The following is a 26,067-nucleotide window of genomic DNA, read 5'->3' as shown; positions in this document are numbered from 1 at the left end:
AATAAGATTGATGGGCCCTTAGCAAGATTGACAAAAAGAAGAAGAGAGAGGATGCAAATAAATAAGATCAGAAATGGAAGAGGAGACATAACTACTGACCTCACAGAAATAAAGGAGGTAATAACAGGATACTATGAACAACTTTACGCTAATAAATACAACAATTTAGAGGAAATGGACGGGTTCCTGGAAAGACATGAACAACCAACTTTGACTCAAGAAGACATAGATGACCTCAACAAACCAATCACAAGTAAAGAAATTGAATTAGTCATTCAAAAGCTTCCTAAAAAGAAAAGTCCAGGACCAGATGGCTTCACATGTGAATTCTACCAAACGTTCCAGAAAGAATTAGTACCAATTCTCTTCAAACTCTTCCGAAAAATCGAAGTGGAGGGAAAACTACCTAATTCATTCTATGAAGCCAACATCACCCTCATACCAAAACCAGGCAAAGATATTACAAAAAAAGAAAACTACAGACCAATCTCTCTAATGAATACAGATGCAAAAATCCTCAATAAAATTCTAGCAAATCGTATCCAACAACACATTAAAAGAATTATACATCATGACCAAGTAGGATTCATCCCAGGTATGCAAGGATGGTTCAACATAAGAAAATCAATTGATGTAATACACCATATCAACAAATCAAAGCAGAAAAATCACATGATCATCTCAATTGATGCAGAGAAGGCATTCGACAAGATTCAACATCCTTTCCTGTTGAAAACACTTCAAAAGATAGGAATACAAGGGAACTTCCTTAAAATGATAGAGGGAATATATGAAAAACCCACAGCTAATATCATCCTCAATGGGGAAAAATTGAAAACTTTCCCCCTAAGATCAGGAACAAGGCAAGGATGTCCACTATCACCACTATTATTCAACATTGTGTTGGAGGTTCTAGCCAGAGCAATTAGACAAGAAAAAGAAATACAAGGCATCAAAATTGGAAAGGAAGAAGTAAAACTATCACTGTTTGCAGACGATATGATACTATACGTCGAAAACCCGGAAAAATCCACAACAAAACTACTAGAGCTAATAAATGAGTACAGCAAAGTAGCAGGTTACAAGATCAACATTCAAAAATCTGTAGCATTTCTATACACTAGTAAGGAACAAGCTGAGGGGGAAATCAAGAAACGAATCCCATTCACAATTGCAACTAAAAGAATAAAATACCTAGGAATAAATTTAACTAAAGAGACAAAAAACCTATATAAAGAAAACTACAAAAAACTGCTAAAAGAAATCACAGAAGACCTAAATAGATGGAAGGGCATACCGTGTTCATGGATTGGAAGACTAAATATAGTTAAGATGTCAATCCTACCTAAATTGATTTACAGATTCAATGCAATACCAATCAAAATCCCAACAACTTATTTTTCAGAAATAGAAAAACCAATAAGCAAATTTATCTGGAAGGGCAGGGTGCCCCGAATTGCTAAAAACATCTTGAGGAAAAAAAACGAAGCTGGAGGTCTCGCGCTGCCTGACTTTAAGGCATATTATGAAGCCACAGTGGTCAAAACAGCATGGTATTGGCATAAAGATAGATATATCGACCAATGGAATCGAATAGAGTGCTCAGATATAGATCCTCTCATCTATGGACATTTGATCTTTGATAAGGCAGTCAAGCCAACTCACCTGGGACAGAACAGTCTCTTCAATAAATGGTGCCTAGAGAACTGGATATCCATATGCAAAAGAATGAAAGAAGACCCATCTCTCACACCCTATACAAAAGTTAACTCAAAATGGATCAAAGATCTAAACATTAGGTCTAAGACCATAAAACAGTTAGAGGAAAATGTAGGGAGATATCTTATGGATCTTACAACTGGAGGCGGTTTTATGGACCTTAAACCTAAAGCAAGAGCACTGAAGAAGGAAATAAATAAATGGGAACTCCTCAAAATTAAACACTTTTGTGCATCAAAGAACTTCATCAAGAAAGTAGAAAGACAGCCTTCACAATGGGAGACAATATTTGGAAATGATATATCAGATAAAGGTCTAGTATCCAGAATTTATAAAGAGATTGTTCATCTCAACAACAAAAAGACAGCCAACCCAATTACAAAATGGGAAAAAGACTTGAACAGACACCTCTCAGAAGAGGAAATACGGATGGCCAAGAGGCACATGAAGAGATGCTCAATGTCCCTGGCCATTAGAGAAATGCAAATCAAAACCACAATGAGATATCATCTCACACCCACCAGAATGGCCATTATCAACAAAACAGAAAATGACAAGTGCTGGAGAGGATGCGGAGAAAGAGGCACACTTATCCACTGTTGGTGGGAATGTCAAAGGGTGCAACCACTGTGGAAGGCAGTTTGGCGGTTCCTCAAAAAGCTGAATATAGAATTGCCATATGACCCAGCAATACCATTGCTAGGTATCTACTCAAAGGACTTAAGGGCAAAGACACAAACGGACATTTGCACACCAATGTTTATAGCAGCATTATTTACAATTGCAAAGAGATGGAAACAGTCAAAATCTCCATCAACAGAAGAGTGGCTAAACAAACTGTGGTATATACATACGATGGAATATTATGCAGCTTTAAGACAAGATAAACTTATGAACCATGTAATAACATGGATGGACCTAGAGAATATTATGCTGAGTGAATCCAGCCAAAAACTAAAGGACAAATACTGTATGGTCCCACTGATGTGAATGGACATTCGAGAATAAACTTGAAATATGTCATTGGTAACAGAGTTCAGCAGGAGTTAGAAACAGGGTAAGACAATGGGTAATTGAAGCTGAAGGGATACAGACTGTGCAACAGGACTAGATACAAAAACTCAAAAATGGACAGCACAATAATACCTAATTGTAAAGTAATCATGTTAAAACACTGAATGAAGCTGCATCTGAGCTATAGGTTTTTGTTTTGTTTTGTGTTGTTTTGTTTTGATTTTACTATTATTACTTTTATTTTTTTCTCTATATTAACATTCTATATCTTTTTCGGTTATGTTGCTAGTTCTTCTAAACCAATGCAAATGTACTAAGAAATGATGATCATGCAGCTATGTGATGATGTTAAGAATTAATGATTGCATGTGTAGAATGGTATGATCTCTAAATGTTGGGTTAATTTCTTTTTTTCTGTTAATTAAAAAAAAAAAAAAGAGAAGGGATAATTGGAGATGAAGGGATACAGACTGTACAACGGGACTGGATATAAAAACTCAGAAATGGACAGCACAATACTACCCAATTGTAATGCAATTATGTTAAAACACTGAATGAAGCTGCGTGTGAGGTATAGGTTTTTTGTTTTTGTTTTTTTTGTTTTTTTTCTTTCTATTATTGTTTTAATTCTTATTCTGTTGTCTTTTTATTTCCTTTTCTAAATCGATGCAAATGTACTAAGAAATGATGAATATGCAACTATGTGATGTTATTAAGAATTACTGATTGTACATGTAGATTGAAATGATTTCTAATTGTTTTGTTAATTCTTTTTTTAATTAATAAAAAAAAAAGGGGGGGGGAAGAGGAGGAAGAGTAAAATAGAGAAGATAGGATTTAACAAATGAATAAGACTGCTGAATCAATAAATTGATATTTCTTTCAGCTCCAGTGTCTTGGAGCAGCTAAAGGAAAAAACGAAAAATTGTGGAACTGTAACCCATACCAAACTTTAAAATCTGTTGTATAACTACTAGTCAGAATGTAATTGGAAATGTATTACTTTTTTGTATATATGTTATTCTTGCAAAATAAAAAAAGTTTAAAAAGATCTAACTTCATTATTTTATATATGGATATCCAGTTGCCCCAGCTCCATTTGTTGAAAACTGTTTTTTCTCTATTGAATAGTCTTGCCACCCTTGCTGAAATTGAGTTGACCAGAGATACATGGGTTTATTTCTGGACTCTGAATTCGATTCCATTGACCTATGCACATATTCTTGTGCCATTATCACAGTCTTAATTACTGCTGCTATGTAGTAAGCTTTTAAATTGAGATGTGCGATTCATCCAACTTTGTCTTCTTTTTCAAGATTGTTTTGGCTATTCTTGATCCTTGAAGTTTCCACATGAATTTTAGGACCAGCTTGTCATTTTCTACAACAAAGCATAAGTTTTACACTTCTTTTGTTAAATTTATCACTATTCTTTTTTATTCTATTATAAATAGAATTGCTTTCGTAATTTCACTTTTGGATTGTTCATTATTAGTGTATAAGAATACAGTTAATTTTTGTTAATTTATCCTGTGTTTTGCAACCTTGATGAACTCATTTGTTAGTTCTAATAGCTTTCAGTGGATTCCTTATGATTTTCTGTATACGAGATCATGCCGTCTATGAACATAGATAATTTTACTTTTCCCTTTCCAATCTGGGTGCATTTTATTTTATTTTCTTGCTGTGTTACTAGTTTTACAACTGTTTAGTCTTTGTTTTTGTAGGTAGATTTGTTATATTATTTTGGTGCTTTCTATAGGTTATAAATGTTCCATAATTTAAAAAATCTTAGAATAAAACAATTATAATATGGTGTAATTATTTTCTAATCACTTGGTATAGATAATTAAATATTATTATGCCCCTTAAAAGAGACATAAAACAGAGAACTTCAATATTGGGGCCGAGGCTGAGTGGCTTTGAGCAAGTCACTTCTCTGCACCTTAGTTTTCCCATTTGTAAAACAAGAAGTTCAGTCTTGGCTAAACAGTTCTAAAACTCTTTAATTGTGTGTCAGTAGAGAAAACTACCCTTAGTAATCCTGGTCTTCTTGTGGACACTTTTGACCGTTTTTTCATTTCACATACCGCTATGGAATTGTGCATTGCAGATTAGCATTACAGTGATGTTGACTGGTATTGAAATATTTCTGGAAAAATAAATAATCATTTCCATGGTTTTCAGACATAAATTTAGGAATCTATTTCAAATACTTCTAATCTATAGTACTGAGTAATATGTGAAATAAGAAAGTTATATCCTGTGATACTTTTATATAACTTGGTGTTAAGCATAAATGGGTTGTGTTGAACCTATTTCTTAAGTAACTTAATACCATAACTATTCATGTTATTTCTAATTGTCTAAAACATCTAGTTTATTTAGATGAAATAAGTTAACTGGTCAGAAATATCCCTGTTTTCACCACTCCTCAGCTGTGGATCACATATTTAATCCCTAACTTTTGGTAGGTAGCAAATTCTTACCCAGTACCATTGTTGGGAATACAATGATGAATAAGGCAGAAATAACAAGACAAAACTCCTGCACTCTATGATCTTCAGTTAGCCTAAGAGAAAGATAAGAAAATTCGTCATAATATCCTGGAAGGAGGATAAGCCCTGAAGTTGAACCGACCTGGGCTCCACCACTAAAGATGGAAATTTAGTAGGTAACTTAAACTACTCAGCTTTGCTTTCCTCATCTGTAAAAAGTGACTAAACATAACCACTCCATTACAAACAAACAAAAAAGAACAGAGGAGCAGAATTATTGTCTTCCAGCAGTTGAAAGGTTATTCTGTGGCAGAGAAAGCTGATTTAGGTCTGTGGCTCTAGAGAGAAGAACAAGGGCCAATGGGCAGAATCTTTAAGGAGAAAGATCATAACTCCCTGCATGAACAGAGTTCTGAAACGATAGACTTACAGGAGACTGACTACTTAGTAGGTAATGATTTTCTTATCATTGGAGAAATTTAAGCAGAAAAAAAAAAGATGTCTATCTAACAAGAAGAACAGAAAACTCACATAACAGATGCAAAAATTCTTAATGTGATTCCTTTGGATAGAATTCGGGGGATCCCTGAATTTTTTTTTTACATGGGCAGGCACCGGGAACCGAACCCGGGTCCTCTGGCATGGCAGGCAAACATTCTTGCCTGCTGAGCCACCATGGCCCGTCCGGATCCCTGAATTTTAAAGAAAAGTATTAACATCTTTATTTGCACTAACCTCTGACTGAAATATACAATTTCCTTCCATTTTGGATGTAGACAACAAACTAGAGTGGTATTGACCATGTTTGTAGCTTTATCACCAATAGAAATCACAGATAATTTCATATCAACATTACAGTTGTTGCAGATATCTTGAAATACCATTTATGCACATCCTAACTTTGAACTTATGGCAGTGGCTGGACCTGCCACCAGACCTTAATTTTTATTGTTTTAATAAAGAAACACATACACAGATAAACGAAGAGCCATCTTAAGTGTTCAAAGAGAAGTATGTCTTGTGTATCCTTGGAAAGATTAAGAAGCCTGACAAAGACTTAACTAAGAAGGTGATATCCAATCTTCACATTCTTTATGAAAAAAAAAAACTTGTGCATATTAAATTTCTTTTTGCCCAATTATTTCTGCTCAGTAATTCAAATGCATCTGATCCACTCAGATACAGTTTATGGCTGTTATCACCTCTGTTAATTATTTTATAATATTCAGAACTAGATCTAGGTATGATCTTCCTTTTGTCATTCATTAGATATAAAATTAGATTCTCACATGATTTTGACAGCTATTGTTTAATTGTGGGAATGTGTAAATGGCCAATTTTAAATCTCTGAACTTTTGCCTCGTGTAGATTCCCAAGGACTGAGGAGGTAACCAATCTTTAAAGCTAATTCTAACTTCGGGAACAAAAAAGTAAATTTTAGATTCAGACCATTTTGAAATATGGCTAACTTTTATAATAATATATTGTTATAAAACTTATAGGGAAAAGTGGTGGGAAAACAAAAGAGATTTCTCTTAGCCCTAAAGTGAAAGTTTAAAAAGTTAGAATGATAAGTTTTATTGGCATTACTCATTCAAAAATATGGGATATTCCCCCTAGTTCTACCCATATCTGTAAATCAGGTAATTTCCTGAGAAAATAAATAAAATGCCACAGATTTGTATCTCTAATTCTACAGCACATTTTTAAAAAACTGTAATTGGTAGTTTTTACCATCCTGACATTATGAAAACCATGATACTATATTTTATAAGTATTTTATAAAATGTATTGGATTTAGAAAATATTATTTAAAACAAAATGAGTGTTTACATTAATATATCATCAGGTGGTACATACACCCTTATGCAAAACATCATGAAGTGGGGAAACAGTTCATAAAACCATTCATTTATTATGTCTGCCCAGCAACAGGTTGACAGGTTTTTTAAAAAGAAACATTTAAATGATTACTCAGCCATTTTTGACACATACAAAACCAAAAAAGACAACTTTATTATTATCTCTTAATATCAACTTAATTCCTCACTTTAGATAATTAGTGTGTTGTATAGCATTTTCATATGTTTTATCACACTCATCTAACCCTCCCCCAGAATCTTTAAGGTATTGTCTCCATTTTACAATTGAGGAAACTCAGAGTCAGGGAGGAAAATGACTACCCAGGATCACTTATGGTGAATAAGAAGCAGAGAGAGGTCTCCTGACTTTGGGCATGGTGCTTTTTGGTCTGCCTCTTAAAATAGTATGATGCCTGGAAAAAAAAAAATAGTATGATGCCTGTATGCCAGAGAGACCCCAGCATGGGGTCTTACCATGTTTTTAGTTTTCTAAACCCGCTTTTTCTCACTAGAAGTGCTCAACAATATCCCCACCCCATTTTCCCATCTTCTTATCCAGCTTCAGTCTTTTCTTTATTACTATATAACAAATCACCCCAAAGCTTAGTGGCTTGTAATTACAGCCATTTATTATCACTTACCAATCAATGGATCAGTTGGGCTGTTGGTAGATGTGGTCAGGCTTGGCTGATCAGCTGGGCTCACTCATGCCTCTGCAGGTGGCTGGCAGGTCCGTGGGAGCTGACTGGTCTGGGAGGGTCCTGCTCTTATGCTGGTCATTGGCTGGCTGTGGGCTAGGGTCTAGTCACTGGGGCAGTGGCATTCATTGTGTCACCTATCTGTCGTCATCCGGTGGGGGCTAGCTGGGCTTGTTCTCGAGAACTTTCCGAGAAATTATATAGAAACATGTAGTATTTTTTGAGGTCTAGTCTTGGAACTACCACAACTTCATTTCCTTCATAATCTATTAACCAGCCCAAATTCAAGGAATAGGGAAATAAACGTTAGCTCTTGATGGGAAGAAGTCCAAAGTTACCTGGCAAAGGTTGTCGCTACAGAGGAGAGTGAGAAATTGTTTCCTTTTTGTTCCTGAGATTCCTTTTAATTAATTTGTTTGATATATTCAAATTGATATTAATAATTTAATAGTTTATACCATTCCAGGAGAATTTGCTTTAGGAATAAGAGCTGTGATAAGATAGTGTTTAATCTAAAAGAATGATAGCCTCGTGCTAACTATTAACCCCAGGCCAGGGAACTATTCTGTAGCAGGCGAACTTTTCCTTATGTTTTTCAAACCATATTCAATAACTTCCTCCCTCACCAATTTTAAACACCCTGGCTGGTACCATTTAAACTGCTCAGTGAATGATTTAAAGAATTTTCAAGTAAGGTATCTCTATTCAGCAGTTTACATTTATAATTATGTAAGATTTTCATAATTGATCATTCAATGCTAAATTTTTTATGCATCTTTATTTTTCTTATTACTGACAAATGTCTTAGATTGTAAATGGAAAGCATGGAACTAGCACATAGTATTGTGATACAGTTGTTCCCCATCAGGAATAGTAATCAAAATTATTGCCAAGTGCCTTTATTAGGAAAAGAAAATTCTTAACTGATTAAAGGCCAGGGATATCATATATCAGCTATAAAATGGGTTTTCAACTTTTCTGCTTCATTTTTTAAAAAGACCAAATTTCACTTCAGTGCATATATTAAAGCTCTAAAGCTTCAAAGACATTGCATTCTGAAAAGAGTTCCTTGTAATTGAAACATACATTTGAAATTCAAATAACTCCTTGGAATTTGGAGCTAGCTAGAAGTTTTGCAATGTAGAAGAGGAGGGGGTGAGGGGAAGATCCCTTATATCATTGCTAATTTATACTAACAGAAGATATTATACACTTGTACTTACATAGGAGCAGTGTATGCATCCTATGAAATCATCAGATAAACATGAGCTACACGTGGTAAATTTCTTGGACTATGTGTTTTTTAACCTCTGCGTGTCTTTTAAACTATTTTATACTTTTTTTCAAGCAAGTATTAATTAAACCCCTAATTTCATACAGTAGATGATGTAGAAAACCCAATAGAAGATGGGAACTTTCCCCAGAGAAGTTATCTTTTATTTGTAGATCCTAAAGACCTATATGACAGTATAAAAGAAGAAGTAAGGGACTTACACCAGTTAGAGTCTGAGAAAGTAAAGGTGGGCCAAGGTGGTCTGAGAAGGTTCACAGAGGTGGACCCCGACAGGACAGGAGGGTGAGGTATGCTTGGAACAGGCCAAGACAAAAAGTGCACAGGCTAGGTGAGCCAGGTGGCCCAAGCAAAGATTTGATATCTGAGCGGAGATGGCATGGAGCTGGTACCTCAGGGAGGGGGTGCATGTTAGGTGTGCCATGGTCAAAGTGAGCACAGATTATGGGGAGTTGATGTGGTATTTTTATATGTGATGTAATCGACTATACAGAGACATTGTGGGTTCTTGACCAGAGAAATGGTGAAAAAAAATTAACTTTAGAGGTTAAAGGGTTTCTGAAAACATCCTATCCACATCCTTTTTTACTGAGACCCAGGGAAGTGAAGTAACTTCCTTAAGGTCACCCAGTTACCAAGTAGCACAGATCTAAATCTCAGATTCATCCTTCAACTCCAAGTCCAGTGATCTTTCTTCTTTTTTTACCGTGGTCCTCCAGGATATACCAAGGGAAAGAAAGAGGGAGAATTGGGAAGACGTCTGTAGTCCATGCTGGAGATAATAGAGACCCTACCAGAGGGGTTACTGCAGAAAATGGACAGAAAGAATAAATACGTAGCATCTTAGTCGGGGAAAGTCAGAACCTGGTGTCTATTTTTATTTCAGTGAATGAGGAAAATCTCAAAAATTCAGTAAAAGACTGAGCTATTTCTAAAAAAACATACTTGACTAAAGTGGAATAGTAATCCTAATAAAACCATTTTCATATTCTAAACCAAGCCTGGCAAGTAGGTACTGCATAAACATTTGTTGAATGAATTGAACAAAGCAATGAATTAATTCATAAATTTAAAGTTGTGGGTTTTTTTCCAGTAAACATCTTGCAAGTACTATTTAAAGTAACATTTATAGAAAACATTATTTTGTTTCACAGATTCATCTTTTTGGAGTTTTTCTGGCCATTTTAGGAAACTTGGTAATCAGCATTTCTTTAACTATTCAGGTAAGAAAAAGCTTTTTTTCTAACTCTCTTGTTTGATTCAGGGCTGCATCATGACTTTTATGAGTCCCAGGCACTTTTGCCTTCATGGGCCCCTTTCTCCATAAAAAAATATTAAAAATTAGATTCTATGACTGCATTGGTATAAAGACAAATATAATCCAGTTTGGATTACATGCTTTTTTCTTTTATTTCTGACTTTTAAAAGAAATTAAAACATTTTTGTGGGCCGCTTAAAGTATTGTGGGCCCTTGGCACAATGATTGCGGTACTTATAGGGTAAGTCAGCCTGGTTTGATTTGCAGCTCTTTGATTTCTTTCAATATCTTACACAGATGGGATACAAATATTTTTTAGAAGCAGTTCAAGGAGTACAGCTTTTTTGTGTTTTCTTTCTTTAAAATATATCAAATTGTTGATGGACAGATGAGTAAGAAAGAAAAGACAAAGAAAATATATAATGGGGGAAGAGAGGGAATGGGATGTTTGAGTATTTTTTTTTTGCATGGACAGGCACTGAGAATCAAACCTGGGTGTCTGGCATAGCAGGCAAGAACTCTGCCTGCTGAGCCACCATGGCCTTGAGTATTCTTTTTAACTTTCATTTTTACTTCTATTCCCTTTTTTGGAATAATGAAAATGTTCAAAATTTGATTGTGATGATGAATGCACAGTTATGTGATGATACTGTGAACCACTGATTGTACAATTTGTAAGGTTATATGGCATGTGAATATATATATCTCAATAAAATTACATTTATAAGAATACTATCAAGTATATCGATGTGAACTAAAGATCTTGAAGAAAGACTGGCGTATAATATAGGTATTTTAACTGAATCTTGAATTAGAAACCCAAATGTATTGCTAATTTGCTGAACTAATGAGGTTGAGTATCTATTCTCCTGTTCATTGATCGATTTGTAATTTTTCTTCTGTAAATCACTATTTCCTGTTCTTTACATACTATCTCAGAGCTTTTTTGTCTTTTTTTTATTTATTTGTAGGAACTCTCTTATTATTAGTGATAGTTACCCTTTGTCATAATATTTATTGCAAATATTTTCTCCTGTTCTGCTCTATTGTTTGTGTTTTAATATTGCATGTAGTATATTTTTCTGTATATAACAGAGCACTGAAGTTGTTTTTCTCATTACAGTAAAATCTACCAGTCTTTGCTTTTCTGTCTTAAGGATTTTGTACCGCTTTTAGAAAGTTCTTGCTTATGCCAAGATTTTTTTTTGACATTTCATGTTTTCTTCTAGAACTTTTATTATATTCTTTTTTCTACATTTTTAAGTAATCTGGAATTATACATATTGCTTATAAAGAAGTATGTTTAGTTATCATAAAACCAGTAGGGAAATAGGGCTTTATTTCATGGCCAGTTTTTCAGGAATTTGTGTTTTTCAAATATAAAGAAATATTCAAACTAGATATGAGTATGGATCATGCCCCAACCCCCCAGCACCAAATAACTCTGCCCTGCTATGTTTTTATGTTAAATACTATGCCCCTATAAACTTGAATCCCTTTTTCAAAAAGTTTCTCATTAATACTTTTTTATCTTTATTTCATTAACGTTGGCATCTGGATTTTTTTTTTTTTTTTTGACATTCTAAAAGAAGTGTTTTGGTGTAATGGACTGAAGAGTCACTTAATTCCTTAGCCTATACCTAAAACTTACAGAGTAATAATGATACTTATTTTAGAGTTGCTATGAGATTTCGGCAACATACGTATGTGAAAAGGCCTTTCAGACCACAAAAGGCCATATAAATATAAATTCTTTCTGCTGTCACTATGCCTGGAACAAACATGAAACTACAATAATTGCACTAAAATACACTGAAAATAAATTTAAAAGCCATGTTTCAAATTTTTAGGAATAAAAATTTTTAGGTAAATTTTAACTGGGTGGAAGTATTTTCTTATTTACATTCTGATTTGCTTCCAGAAATATTCTCATCTTCAGCTGGCGCAGCAAGCGCACCCACGGCCGTACTTCAAGAGCCTGTGGTGGTGGGGCGGAGCCCTGCTCATGGCTGTGGGAGAGACTGGAAACTTTGCCGCCTATGGATTTGCCCCCATCACGCTCGTTGCTCCTCTGGGTTGTATGTCGGTTACAGGTGAGCCGTTTTTCTGTGTTTTTACATAAGATGCAAAGCACACAGCTGAACCAACACATGCATAAAAGATGAAAGTCTGTTCCCTGTTTACTTAGCATGATAACTTGGAACAATTTTACTACTAATTTCAGTTATTCACTGTCATGCTGCCACATTAAGCATGGAGAAACTTGCATTTTATAGCTATCACATTACATTTAAAAGCCTGATTCCCCATGTCTGAGTCATAATAAATCAACAGTGACAGAAAATGCTATCCTGTGCTTTTAATCATTAATGAAAATTATCTAAAAGTATTTGTAATACAATGCCATGTTTCAATCATATGCTAACTGACATTAAATGTAGCTTACGTTTTGGGTGCCTGATCTTAATTCCATAGCTTAGCATCTCTTCTATATTAAGAATTAAACACTGTTTACTCTACATTACTATAAGGGTATGTAATTTTACAGTAATGTCATAATTATCTGCTTTAAAATTTTATGTAATTTTCGAAGTACATTTAGAAAAGAGAAACTGAAATGTTTTTTAAAAAAAGAGCAAAAATCACTGCTAAAAAGGAGAACAAATTCTCTAAGCCCTGTTTAAATTAATAAAAGCTTTTCAGTTTTACTCTTTATGTGCTGCTATGGAAACAGCATGTTTCTAAGTTTCTGTGAATTTAGATCCTTCACTGAAATAGAAACAAGTTGCTAGTTTGTTGTTGTTAACAACTAGATCAAGCCTAACATGTACTCATATATCCCACTTTTAATATTTCTTCTGAAAAAAATTTATATGACATTCTTAGAGAAAGCAAGATTTAAATTAGGATAATATCTTTGCAAAAGAATTTCACTTTATTTTTAAAGTAGTTTCCCCATTTATCTACAATGACTTATGATGTAGAATAACAATAATAGCAACGAATAATTCTTAACTTTCTAGAAACTGTTCAGTTAGGATTGCCCTACTGTTACTACTCTGAATAAGCACAAAATTTTAAATTCATTTACCGTTTTACATTTCCACAAATAGAGCAAATTGGTTATAAACTTATCTACTATTTACTGTATATAATATGTACATGGGCATTTTATATGTTTTTTTCCTTGCTCAAAATCTGAGAAATAATAGATGAAAAAAATCTAGTTATGTTGTCAACCTGGGGTCTCCACAGACTCCAGTTGTTCTGAAAATGTTTATTATTCTACATAATGACTGTATATTTAGAGCTGAGTTTTAGTTTTGTTTCTTACACTGCTGTATACTCAGTTTCCTTGGAATAGCCAAAGAAAAAGTATCCGGGCACATGAAATAGGTACCGGGGGAAGCCCACGTGCACGGTGGTCTATTGGAGTGCTCCATTTATCTCTTTTCACTATGCTAGGAAGAGAAAGTTTCTCCACGTAACTCAGATAAAGGGGGGTATGCCTAGATATATTAAAGATCAGAGATTTGACAGAAATGAAGCATAGCCAGGCCTCATGAGACCTGGAGTGAGAATTTGGGAGTTGCCATTGAGTAAAGGTCAGCTGTGGCACCCCTCGCAGACCTTCAGCGGAAGCTGTCTGTGAATCCACTCATCTTACTGACATGCTCAAAGCTGTCATTAATTAAGAGAAGTTTCAATTGTCCAACCCTCCCCTCTCTGCCCATTTGAATCAGTTTAAAGAAGTGAACTCAAATACAAACCATTTCCTACTTTAAATTTTTTGGAAACGGTAACATATGTCATAAATAATATTCCCACAGCACTCCTAAACTGAATGTGAGGTTATCATAAAGTCTCACTGTTGGACAAGAGACTGCTGGTGAGTGAAGCTTCTCCCCAGCACACTGCCCTGACAACCTTTATAAAGATTCTAGAAACCCTGGAAAACTTAAAGCATTGGGAAATATTTTCAAAACAGATGTATCGTACAGCTGTATCTACAGATGAGGTGGAAGGGTGTCTACACTTTTCTATGTGTAGAATTTTTTCCTATTATATTTTGGAAACTTTAATAAAAATCCAACTTCCCTTTGAATATAAAAAATAATTTCTGTTACAGCATTGCATGTGAGATTGCATATGCTTTTCCAGTTTTTCTTTACTCTTGTGTTCCTTTTCAAATAAAAAGGAAACTTAAAATCCAGAACACTTTTAAAAGTTTTAACGCATAGGTTTATTGAAGGGTTCTTTCTTCTATCTTCTTCCCTCTTATTAGGTGGTCAGGTTCATGTCAGAAATAAACATTTATTTCCAGAAATAAGGTGATAATATTTGGGTAAACATGGGCACTAGTCTTACCTGCACGTACAATTGCTAATATGTCATACCTGCTATTTCATCTTGCATAATTGAAATTCCTGTTTCTTTTGCACAGTTTGGATGAACAGACAAGTTTTTTTTAGGACTAATATGTAAGATAAACTATGGTAAACATCGTAGGGAATTCAGCATGCACTCTCCCCCAATTTTCCCACCTTGGATGTTCTCTCACACTGTCCTTCCTTGTCCTCTCTGTGTGCCCTGCTCTCCCTCACTGGCACGCTCACCCAGAGGCAGCACTTTCTAAACACTAGTTCCACACACAGCTGCAGAGGTGTTCTAAGAAACCCTGTGAGTGTGTGACTTGCCCTTTTCTTGCCCTGGGTTCATAGCATTTTTGTTCATTTGCTAATTAACAGAGCCAATTGGTAGATTTCTTTTAGGTCTTAATGCAATTTGAGAATGTGTTTTCTGGGAAACTGTTATTATACCAAAGGACCAGTAAAAAGAAATAAGTAATTTGGGTATCCTGTGTGGCATTCATTATAAAATTTTGAACTACCACTAATCCTTCATGTCTCAGGAAAACTCTTTTTCTCTTTCTAGGCTTCTAGGCATAGTTAAATGGGTTTATTCTCTCCTTCCTTAGTGTCTTACATGGGCCCCCCCCGAATATATTTGGTGGCTTTTGTGAATTAGAAAAAAAGCAGCCCTTTCTTAAGATGCTCTCTTTCTGTCTGCCTGCAAATTACTATAATACAGTGATTTTATCAGAGGAAGACATTCTGGTGCCATCTGTCCGAAAATTGTCCACAGAAATATATAGATCAACAAGGTCTGTTATGTGGTAGTGTCTCCTCGGGACTGATGTCTCTGAGCAGTACATGACCAGCCCCACTTTACACTGTGGCTCTGAAGCTACATCCCCTTCAGCAGCTCTCACCTCCAGAATGACTTATTTAATGCCAGTCCTCACGTTCAGCTGAGATCAAGGACTGGAGACCGTACGTGGGTTTTTCTGGCCTGCTGTCTGCTCTCTCCGGGAGACCGTGGCACAGGGAAATCACGTAATATGGCCTTGCAGAGCTGGTTTGAGTTTGAATTTTAATAAAATGAGGATAGGATGATCTGTGATAATGGAAAGAAAAAACTCTTGTTTAAAAGATTCCAGTTCTTGACAAAGCATAGTAAATATTCCATTGTAAGGGAGTCTTCTGAGCACTTTAAGTTTTATAAGCCTACCCTTTGGGGGTTGAGTTATATTATTTGTGCATCTGAAAGTATGGCATTGTCTGTAATGTTTCCTTTTTTTTTTTTTCTGTTCATCCCATGACTATTATTTATGCTATGCTTAAGCATTTAGAGATTTTTAAAACTGATGAAATTGTCAGCAATCCAAAGAGTTGAAGCACATGCAATTGAAGGATTCATAGTGGACCTCATTCAGTATTAAGTAAACTTGCCCAGGGGCTGGCAAGAGAGAGGGGGGTTGAAGGGGATTGTTGCAAGAGCAAGGAGGAAGAGAGAAATAGAATATGATGGAATCACCAGTGGTATTTTCCAGTTCTATGGTTCTGAGTATATTGATTTAAAGTAATCAGAAAAGATTCCAAAGAACATATCACCTCTTTACAGGTTAAAATCAGGCAGTACTTTGGATGAGGTAGTTAAAGGTAAGAAACTAATACTGAATGAACATCCACCATACCAGGTAATATAAGAAACATAAGACTGGCTACCTTACTTAATTATTGCCCAGCTGAATAAGCATGAGTTATAAATGATTGAATTATATGAGATTAAATACTTGGAATTTTATGTGGAAAGACAGAATTAATAGCAGCAGGGTCTTCTTGGCCCTAGAAAAATTTCCTAAGAGAATTAGACACCCTGCTACTGGACTAATTTGGATTAAGTTTGGAGCACTAACTGCACTGAGATGAGGAGAGGATGAGATGTATGACTAATAAATCTCTTCCATCTTCCATTTTTCCTAATATGCTGGCTTTTGCTCAAATTAAAAAACATGTTGTGGAATATATGTTGTTTTGCATATTTCTGTTGTACTGCTACAAAGCTGTAAACTGCAGTGTGTCTGTAATCCATTAGATGATGGTCATAGCATAGCCAGAAAGTCCTAGTGAGGCCTTATGGAATTCCAAAGAAGTCATCTCAAGCAGAAACTTTTGCCTCCAAGATTTTTATTAGGAACAAATGAAAGCAAACACAAACAGACCGATGAGTGAGTGACCTGTATTATTTCACAAACCTAGATGCTGCTAATTCTCTCTGTCCTTAGAGAATAGTAGGCTTAGAAACCAGCCTGGATAAAATCTCTAGAACACTAAAATCTCACCAGATGCTTATTATAGTGGTACTGTATATGGACATTTATTTTAATGTTTGAAATATGCAGAAAAATGCTTTTCTGAACAATTTGCTGGGTTGTCTGCATTAGCATATTTGTCCAAAAAAATAGCCTGAATAGAATGTCTCGAATAAAACTGTTAAGCTTTAGCTTGTTTTCTCATACACTCTCAGCCAGTAGAAATCATTCCTGAAACCTAAAAACATTATTTGAGATGTCTTTCCCCACCCACCTTTATTTTTTTTGAAAAGTGTCATGAAGTATTTCTAGAGAAATTGCTGTTGATCAAATTATATGCTATTACATTTATAACATAGAGTTAATCTTATCAATGGTAGTGTTTTTACTTTTTTGGTGTCTTTTCAGAGTTAATCATTAATGTCTGTGTGCCCAAAAATTGTAGAAAAGCACGGGTTATTGCTCTTAATCTAGGTAAATTTCCTTATTTGAAATTACTCAAATTACCTATGAACAATGGTACTACATCATTATAATAGTAATTTTTTTCATCAACGTGAATTACTTGATACTTTTATTCCTTCCAACATGGATGGCAGGCCAATTTTTCTATTGTAAAAAGACATTTTCCAAGCTGTCACATCCTCAAATCTTCAAATCCTAATTCTATAGAAGTCATTGTAATGACATAATTTTTTCCTAAAATTCTAAAACCAACAGGGAATGGTAATTATAGAACAGTGCATCAATACAGTTAGAGTCGATTGAGCCTGTAAGCACGCTTAGTGTGTCCATGTGTTTGAAGTTTGATTGTGACTGACATGGAAGTGTTTCTGTGGTTTCCTTTTAACAGTACAATAAAGTTGCCATTTTAAGTGGTCAGAAACCACAAGCCAGATATTTACATGTGAGGATCTATTTGTAGCATTATTATATAAATATGTTCTTTTCCTATCATGCTTTTGTGTTTTTTTTAAAGAGAGTTTTCTTTAATACATTGTCTTCTACTTTCCTATATTATAAACATGAGTATATAAACATATACTCTGGTTTCTCTTCAGATCATAGAGGTTAAAGAAGAAATGTAATGTCCAGGAAACAAAAATTGATGCAATTTTCATTTGTGGACTAGATCAGAGTTTACAAGCTGTGACTTGTAGACCAGATCCAGCTGCTGCTGTGCTTTATTTGGCTCTCTAATACTTTTAATGAAAATGAATTAATTTCCCATGCTTAAAAATTAGACCATGTTTTACAAAAACCAGATTTTTGTCTCCTTTTATAGAATCAGATTGGTAACACTAGGTTTACACTCGGCTAGGGCCTACCCGTGGCTGTCTCCTTGTTTTTCCTCTTTGAAGGATTACCCAGCTGGTCCCTGCCATCATTTGAGTATGTGGCCAAAGGTTTTCTCCTTTCCAACTGAATGAGATAAGACCATCAAGTTCATAATCACGTTTGAGTATAGTTGATTTTTTAAAAAGTCATAAAAGATTAAAAAGAGGATTAAATAAACATGCATACATTACAAAATACCCATACCATACACATTTAAATGGCTATTGAATTCTTCTACACTATTAAATGTTTAAAAAAATCATTATTGTGGGGGGAAGTGAATTTAAGTAAAAAATGTACCTATGTCTGTAATGTAATTAAAAAAGGAAATGCCCATTTACCTTCTATGCTACAGATGCAATGATCTAAATTAGCACGTAAGAATATGTCCTTGAGTTTAATTGCTAACATAAAAAGTTTGGTGCTTCTGATTCAATAATCCCCATTTGTAGCTAATACTAGAAGAAAATGCAAATCAAGTTTGTATGACTTCTCTGAGCCTTCATATACCAGATTAATTTATAGTTGTTTTTTCCCCTCTTACTGTGGCCTGTCCTGGATCTTAGACCGTCAACAATGGTCACTTTAAGCTAAGTAATTCTTCCATAACAACAGCCAGGCCTGAGTCTCACAGCCTGTGTGATGTCAGAGAGAAGTACATTGAAGTCAAACCAGGAGTTTATTCCTAAGTAAACCAGGAAGTACTGGGAGGCTTAATACCAGGGCATGGTCTGAACCCTCAGGCTGGTATCTTCCTCCACGTCCAGACTTGGTTCCTGGTGAAGCCACCAGGAAACTTGTTTGATTCTCCATTCAGGATGGTCACTTGAGTAACTCTGAGATAGTTGGAGTCAGTCCATTATAACTGTTGCTGAGTTTCTTTCTGATCATAAAGCTTGAGAACTTCAAAGCCAGGTGAATACATTAAAGCCTACCCCACGCGTAATTTGGTGCCAGAGAAAATACTAGAAGATTTTTTTTGTTCTTTTCTCTTATTGGGTCGTAGGAGAATATACCTTCCCACTGTATTTTTTTTTTTAATCCCATGACACCTACATAACCACTGTTTGAATGTTGGTATATTATCTTTCATATGTGTTACCTTTCAGGCTTTATTTATTTAGTTGTTAATGCAGGATAAGCATTGTGGCTCAGTGCCTGGCTCTGGAGTCACTGTGTGACACTGGCTAATGAACTTTACCTCCCTGAGCCTCAGTCTTCCCATCAGTAAAATGAGTGTAGCAACACCTATTTCATCGGGATGTTGGGAGGATAGAAGAAGTAAATTATTCCGTGTCAAATTTTTAGTAGAATGTTTAGCCACCATTATTGTGTATACGTTTTCAAAACATAGTCATTGTGTAAATTTAATTTCCTGGCTTTTTTAACATTATAGTATAAACATTTTCTGTATCAGTTTATCATTTTCAATCATAATTTTAATTGACTATATAATAGTTTGTCTATTTTTGCTGGTCATTTAAATTGTTCCTTTTTTTTTTTTTTACTGTGAAAAATAATTTTTCAGTGAACACCTTTAAGCTTGAAATTCTTTCCATATTTTGTATTATTTCCTTGGGACAGATTTGTAGATGCAGAATTACTATTGGATCAAAGAATTTGAAAAGCCAAAAGGCTTTCATAGATTTTATGAAATCATTCTTCAGAAAGGTTATATCAGTTTACAATGACACTAGCAATGTATGGAGTTCTTACTTCATTTGACTGTTGTTGGCACGAAGCATTAAAATTGTGTGTGGAAAATAGCACCTAGTTTTAACTTGCCTTTCTTTCATTATGGTAATGTATTTGTGTATTCTCAATTGTGAATTTTTTATTGGGTATGCTTAACCATTTTTTATACATTAGGGTGTGTGCTATATGGTGCCTCAGTGAGAATGCAGCCTCAGGCCAACAGAGACTTTCAGCAAATGACTGCTTTATTATTTACACAGTACAAAGGGTCTAAAAGAGCAGGGGAAAGGTCTCAATATAGCCAGTTCCCCAGGGAAGCTAAATGCTGGGGCCAGGGTCTAGCAGCTCCATACACCCTTCTTCACGTCAGAGATGAGGGACACTAGGGCTGCCCAAGTGTTGGGGTTTTATATACTCTGCCATGGCAGCAAGCAAAATACATGCATCGAGCAACCTTTGTGCACTGAGAAGTAACTAGGGCTGATTGAGATTTAACATCTCCCCTGGGTTGCTTGCAGTATCTTGCTAAATGAAAACATACCAAACACCTGCATGCATAACAGTAAAAATAGAAATATGCCAAATACCTGCACACATACTAGCAAGAGGGGAAAAGAAACTAGGTAGGGAGGGTTAGGAAATGGCCTCTGAGTGGGTCCATAACTTCCTCAGCAGGGAGTTAGATTTCTTTCACTAATGATCATAATACCTGCTTCAAAATGTACTAACACTTAGTAGGAAAAGGACTGTGAGTCAGGTCTTGGTGTTTCAGTCACACCTACACACACACGTCATGGCCGTCTGGGAAAACAGAAGACCCATCTCTTACTTTTCTTTCAAATCTTGCAAACTGCTTAGGAAAACAAAAACAACTCAGCTTGAACTATAATCTCTTATCTATAGTAACTGTCTATTTATACCATGTTAGAGCAAGAACGATGATTAGAAACCATGTATTAGAAACATACTTCATCTTACCAATGAAGAAACTGAGACCCAGAGGATAATGCATTGACTTGTGCTGTATTCCATAGCTGGTTATTGACAGAGCCCAAACCAGCACGCTGTTCCAACCCTGCCATCCTATGCAGCTTCATAGCCCCAACAGTTATAGCCCCAAAACATTTGAACTGAGAGTTCTTTAGATGAGATTATTTTATGGAAGATTTTTCTTTCATGTATTTTTCCTTCAGGAGGACCCACTCCTTTTTACCTGGAGTGACATTTTGAGTGGTAAAGAGTAGGGAATATTTTTTGGCTAATTCTATTTCATGGCATCCTCACTAATCAGCCTTATCCTTTCTGATAAAGCATTTCCTTAAGGATAGTGAAGTAAGGATAATCTGAAGTCAGCTCAGATTAGGTCCCCTGATCACAAATCTTATATACCCAACACAGCTGAAGGTCCCAAGATGAGATGCTTCATTGGGCAACTGCAGTAGCATCATCTACCATCAATTGTTGATAAACTTGGGAGGGCAGTGGATACAAATCTTGTAAATATTTCCCAACAGCCAAGAATAACAGTTCATTGGCTAGGGACTGTATGTTTTGCCTGGGAAAATAGCAAAGTTTGATCCTTGCAAAAAAAGTCCCTCTGAATGGAAGGGATGAGTTTATTAACTTTCCAGGATTTTATTGAATGCCTAGGAAGCAAATATGTTCCTCCTGATTTTTTTGCACCTTTTTTTCTTTTTTACCTCAAAAGGCACTTATTAATTAAGCACCAAGATCAGTGAGCACCCTCTGTATAGACCAGTGTCTGTGAACACTCTGTGTAGACCAGTGTCCTATGAACGACAGAATGAAAAAGCATTTATGAGCCTCTTCCCAAAGATGCCTCAAGCCAAAAATGTACACAAAACTATGACTTCCTATGTAAATATTCAGTAATAACTATAGTTTAATCATATCTGGTACAAATCTATTCAGTGTACAGACATGTTCTATTTTAATGCTTCTTTAAACTCTTGACCTTGAAATGCTCTATTTTTTTAATATCAAATTTTCTATTGGAAAAAAAGATAAAATAGTTTTTCCCTCTCTCTCTCTCTCTCTCTCTCTCTCTGTCTGTCTGTCTCTCTCTCTCTCTCTCTCTCTCTCTCTCTCTCTCTCTCTCTCTGTTCATTAGGTAATGGGTACTGTTATAGCAACTACTTAGAGAGACCTTGACAGATTTTTGCATACAAAGATATATGGAAACACTTCAGCTTATATATTTTCTCTCATTTACAAAAATTTACTACTGTACTTGGAAGTCATGTTATTAGTTGTTGCTCAGATATTGTCTTTTTGCTCAACACAGCTCTCATTTTAACCATGTTTTACAAAATAAATGGATTTGCAAAAAAAAATTCATAAACAGAGAATATGTTTAGGAAAAAAAACAACCTCTACTGGTATATTAGTCAGGGTTCTCTAGAGAGACAGAACCAACAGGAGAGATCTGTAAACATGAGATTTATAAGCTGTCTCATGCAACTCTGGGAATGGAAGAGTCCAAAAACCTAGGGCAGCCTGTGAATTCGGCAGCTCTGATGAAGAGTCTGGATGAACTCCACAGGAGAGGCTCGCTGGTTGAAAAAGCAATGAAAAAGTCTCTCTTCTTCCTTAAAAGCCTTCAGCTGATTGGATTATTTCATTGTGGGAGGCATGCCTTAGTTGATTGCAGATGTAATCGGCCACAGCTGCATACAAGTGACTGATGATTTAATACACCAGTCTTCCGGTTCATCAGCCAGCCATGAAATATCCTTGCAGCAATGGTCAGGCCAGTGCTCGCCTGACCAGACAACTGGGCACCATCACTTGGCCAAGCATCATAACTGGGAACCTACTTGTGCTGTAATGCTTATGAATTAATTCTTGGTTCTAAAATGGATAAAATGAAAATGCAAAAAACATACTTCAAGCATATTCAATTTACCATTTTACTTGTGATAATATCTAATACAGTAGAGTTCTTTCATTCCAAAAAACAAAAAATGAATTTGCAAGTAAGTGTATTAGAATTTTTTTTTGTATACTGTATGGCAGGGGTAATATTTCATTCTTTTTTCATGTGAGTATCCTGTTATTGCAGCACCATTTGTTGAATTTTTGTTTGGTTGGGGGTTTTTTGTTTGTTTGTTTGCTTGTTTGCTTTTGGGGAAAGTGCATGGGCTGGGAATTAACCCGGGTCTCCCGCATGGCAGGCGAGAATTCTACCACTGAACTACCCTCATACTCACCCCCGCTGTGCCAGTTTGAATCTGTGGTGGACCCCAGAAATCCATGTCCTTTAATCCTCATTCAGTATTGTGTGGTGGGAGCATTTTGATTGTTCCCATGGAGATGTGACCCACCCAATTGTGAGTGGTAACTCCATGGAGGTGTGTCTCCACCCACTGAAGGTGGAGCTGTTTACTGGAATCCTTTAAAAGAGGAAACATTTTGGAGAGAGTCCCTTTGGTAGAGCCACAAGAAAGCCAGCAGATGCCGCCATGTTTGCCATGTGCCCTTCCAGCTGAGAGAGAAAAACTGAATGTCATCAGCCTTCTTGAACCAAGGTATCTTTCCCTGGATGCCTTAGATTGGACATTTCTATAGACTTGTTTTAATTGGGACATTTTCTCAGCCTTAGAACTGTAAACTAGCAACTTATTGAATTCCCCCTTTTAAAAGCCATTCTGTTTCTGGTATATTGTATTCTGGCAACTAGCAAACTAGAACACCCCCTTAGTAGAATTTTTAAATTATTTTTTACCAGGTTAGTAAAACTAAAAAGCTTCTTGTTCGCTTATCCAAAAATTTTGTGGAAAAACTCATGTTCTCTTAAATCAGAAAAAAAATTGTCTCATTGAATGAATGTGGAAGTGCATTAAGCTAAATTTTTCCGTAGAAAATGAAAGTAGCATATGTATTTTTACAAAACTCCGATTACTTTATAGCAATTGATACAATTTGATACATATAGTAATTTCAAGTTTATTCTTACCAATCATGTTCTTTTTGCTTTTAGCAATGAAATTATCTCCCACATAACATCTTTCCTTCTTGCTTCTGAAAGTAAAATTATTTATGAAACTGCGGCTTAGCAACAAGAGAAGGAATATAATGTCCTTTCTTGCTTTGCGGGAGGCAATGGAGTGTAGCGAACTGGAAAGAGCCCTGGACTGGGAATAAGGAAGCGTGGATGCTGGTTCCAACTCAGCTGTAATGTAAATGTTTATTGGAAAAATGGATCTGTGCATAAGCAAACAACTCTTTGGACCTCAGTTTCCCAGTTAAATACTTAGGACCTAGAGAACAACGCTGTTATGTATCTTAGCTCTAAAATGTCTTCCTCTCCCTTCCTACTGGAATCTTTTGCAACGAAAAGATCATCTCAAGAATGGAATGTATCCAATATGTGTTGGTGTAGCAATACTTCACCTTTTTTTTTTTTTTTTGCTTGTTTTTTGTTGTTGTTTTCTTATGGCTGATCTAGCTCCCTTTGCTTGGAAACATACCTTATCTAACTACACAGGAAGTCAGTGATAGAAGAGTCTTGGTTTTTATACCTTTTTAATGTTCACCTTTAACATGTGAAATTAGTTTCCTTGAATTGTCTTGGTCCAAATCTGCACTAGAAAACTTTAGTACATTTTTATACCCATCCCAAATTCAGTTCTTAATTTAGTGATTTGTGTATCTATATGAGTTTGTCTTCAGAAAATCATACTTCAGTGTTTTAAAGCCACATCACCCAATTAAAGGTGAACTTGGTGAACGTTTCCCACACTGTATATTCTGTTTGAGGCTTCCATTCCTATAAGAACCTGTCTCAGGAAAGGTTTGCAAGGACATAGTTCAAACTGGATGAGAGAGAACTAGGTCAAGAGAGAGTAAGATGGAGGAAACATATGAGAGTCCCAGTTTATTTTGAATAAGGTCTTTCTGGTGTGGATGTGTTATTTTGTTTTAAATAAGTTGCCGGAACATCAGACATAACCATGTTTAACTACAGCATCCATTTAATGGATTACTAAACAGACTCATTAAAATTATGTCAATGAAGATTTTTTAATGACATGGCAAATTGTTTATAATATGAAAACTGAGGAAAGAAATTATATATTATGGTTTGATCTCGACTATGAGAAAAGAAGTCCTCAAGGATAAAGAAAATAAATATACCAACATATTAACTTACATTTTCTCTAGATGATCAGATTATTTTATTGACGATTTTTCTTTCCTATATTTTTACTTTAAAAAAAATCCCAGTTGGGCGGGCATTTTCAGTGGTTCAGTGGCAGAGTTCTCGTGTGCCATGCCAGAGACCTGGGTTTGAGTCCCAGGGCCTGCCCATGTGAAAAAAAAAATCCCAGTTAATTTTTGCTAAAACTTAAAATACAAATTGTATCGTGTGTTTTGTGTGTGTGTATATATTATTGCAAGTTTCAGTTTTTCCATGCCTGTACTCATAGAGGAACGGTTCCATAAGAGGAAAAAATCGCTTCTCGGCCTTTTGGCTAAGATCAAGTGTAGTATCTGTTCTTATCAGTTTAATATCTGATACGTGCTCTATCCGAGGACAATATATTAAATGGATTTTTGGAGCAGGGAGATGAAAAGGAGCTTGGTCCGTCCACTCCACGCATCAACCTGGTATTGCAGTACTTCCAGGAACGGTGCACCCCTCCTCAATTGCGGTGTGAACTAGCAGACTTGACTTTTTCTTGCTCTCCTGCCTTGCTCCTGTTCTTTACCAGACCGGGTTGTCCAGAGCTCTCTTCGTGTCTTTCCCCCTGAGCTGCTTGTGCTGTCGTTTCTTCTTTGCCTCTTTTTTTCTTTCCTTCCTGCTGTCACGTCCTTTATTCATGGCGATGGCCAACCCAGATTTCGCCCAAGTGGTAAATAAATGCTAGGTAGTAAGTCTTGTGTGAGCACTTCACTTGTGCTGCACACAGGCCCTTTCATTCGATACTTGCTCCAACCTGCGAGAAACCATCTCCTTCTCGCCATCAACTGCGTCAGCTGCTCCTGGCTCACTCTCTCTGTTCTATCCTGGGTCTTA

At 35.8% G+C, this 26,067-nt stretch overlaps 1 protein-coding gene and 1 non-coding gene across 3 annotated transcripts in view; both read left to right on the top strand.

Moving 5' to 3' along the window:
* Positions 1 to 26,067, top strand: part of NIPAL2 (NIPA like domain containing 2) — a 96,957-nt gene that overhangs the window by 29,187 nt on the left and 41,703 nt on the right. For both annotated transcript variants that reach the window (XM_077167309.1, XM_077167308.1), the window contains exons 2-3: positions 10,236 to 10,304; positions 12,261 to 12,432. In XM_077167309.1, coding sequence (XP_077023424.1) covers positions 10,236 to 10,304; positions 12,261 to 12,432 — 241 coding nt within the window. The remainder of the gene's footprint in view (positions 1 to 10,235; positions 10,305 to 12,260; positions 12,433 to 26,067) is intronic.
* LOC143689321 (U2 spliceosomal RNA) lies at positions 25,503 to 25,692 on the top strand. Its single transcript, XR_013178762.1, has one exon. It is a non-coding gene; the product is annotated as a U2 spliceosomal RNA (small nuclear RNA).

This window comes from Tamandua tetradactyla, chromosome 6 (assembly GCF_023851605.1).
Source record: "Tamandua tetradactyla isolate mTamTet1 chromosome 6, mTamTet1.pri, whole genome shotgun sequence".
Taxonomy (NCBI): domain Eukaryota; kingdom Metazoa; phylum Chordata; class Mammalia; order Pilosa; family Myrmecophagidae; genus Tamandua; species Tamandua tetradactyla.
The sequence above is the reverse complement of the archived record's forward strand: the minus strand, read 5'-3'. Positions and strand labels throughout refer to the sequence as shown.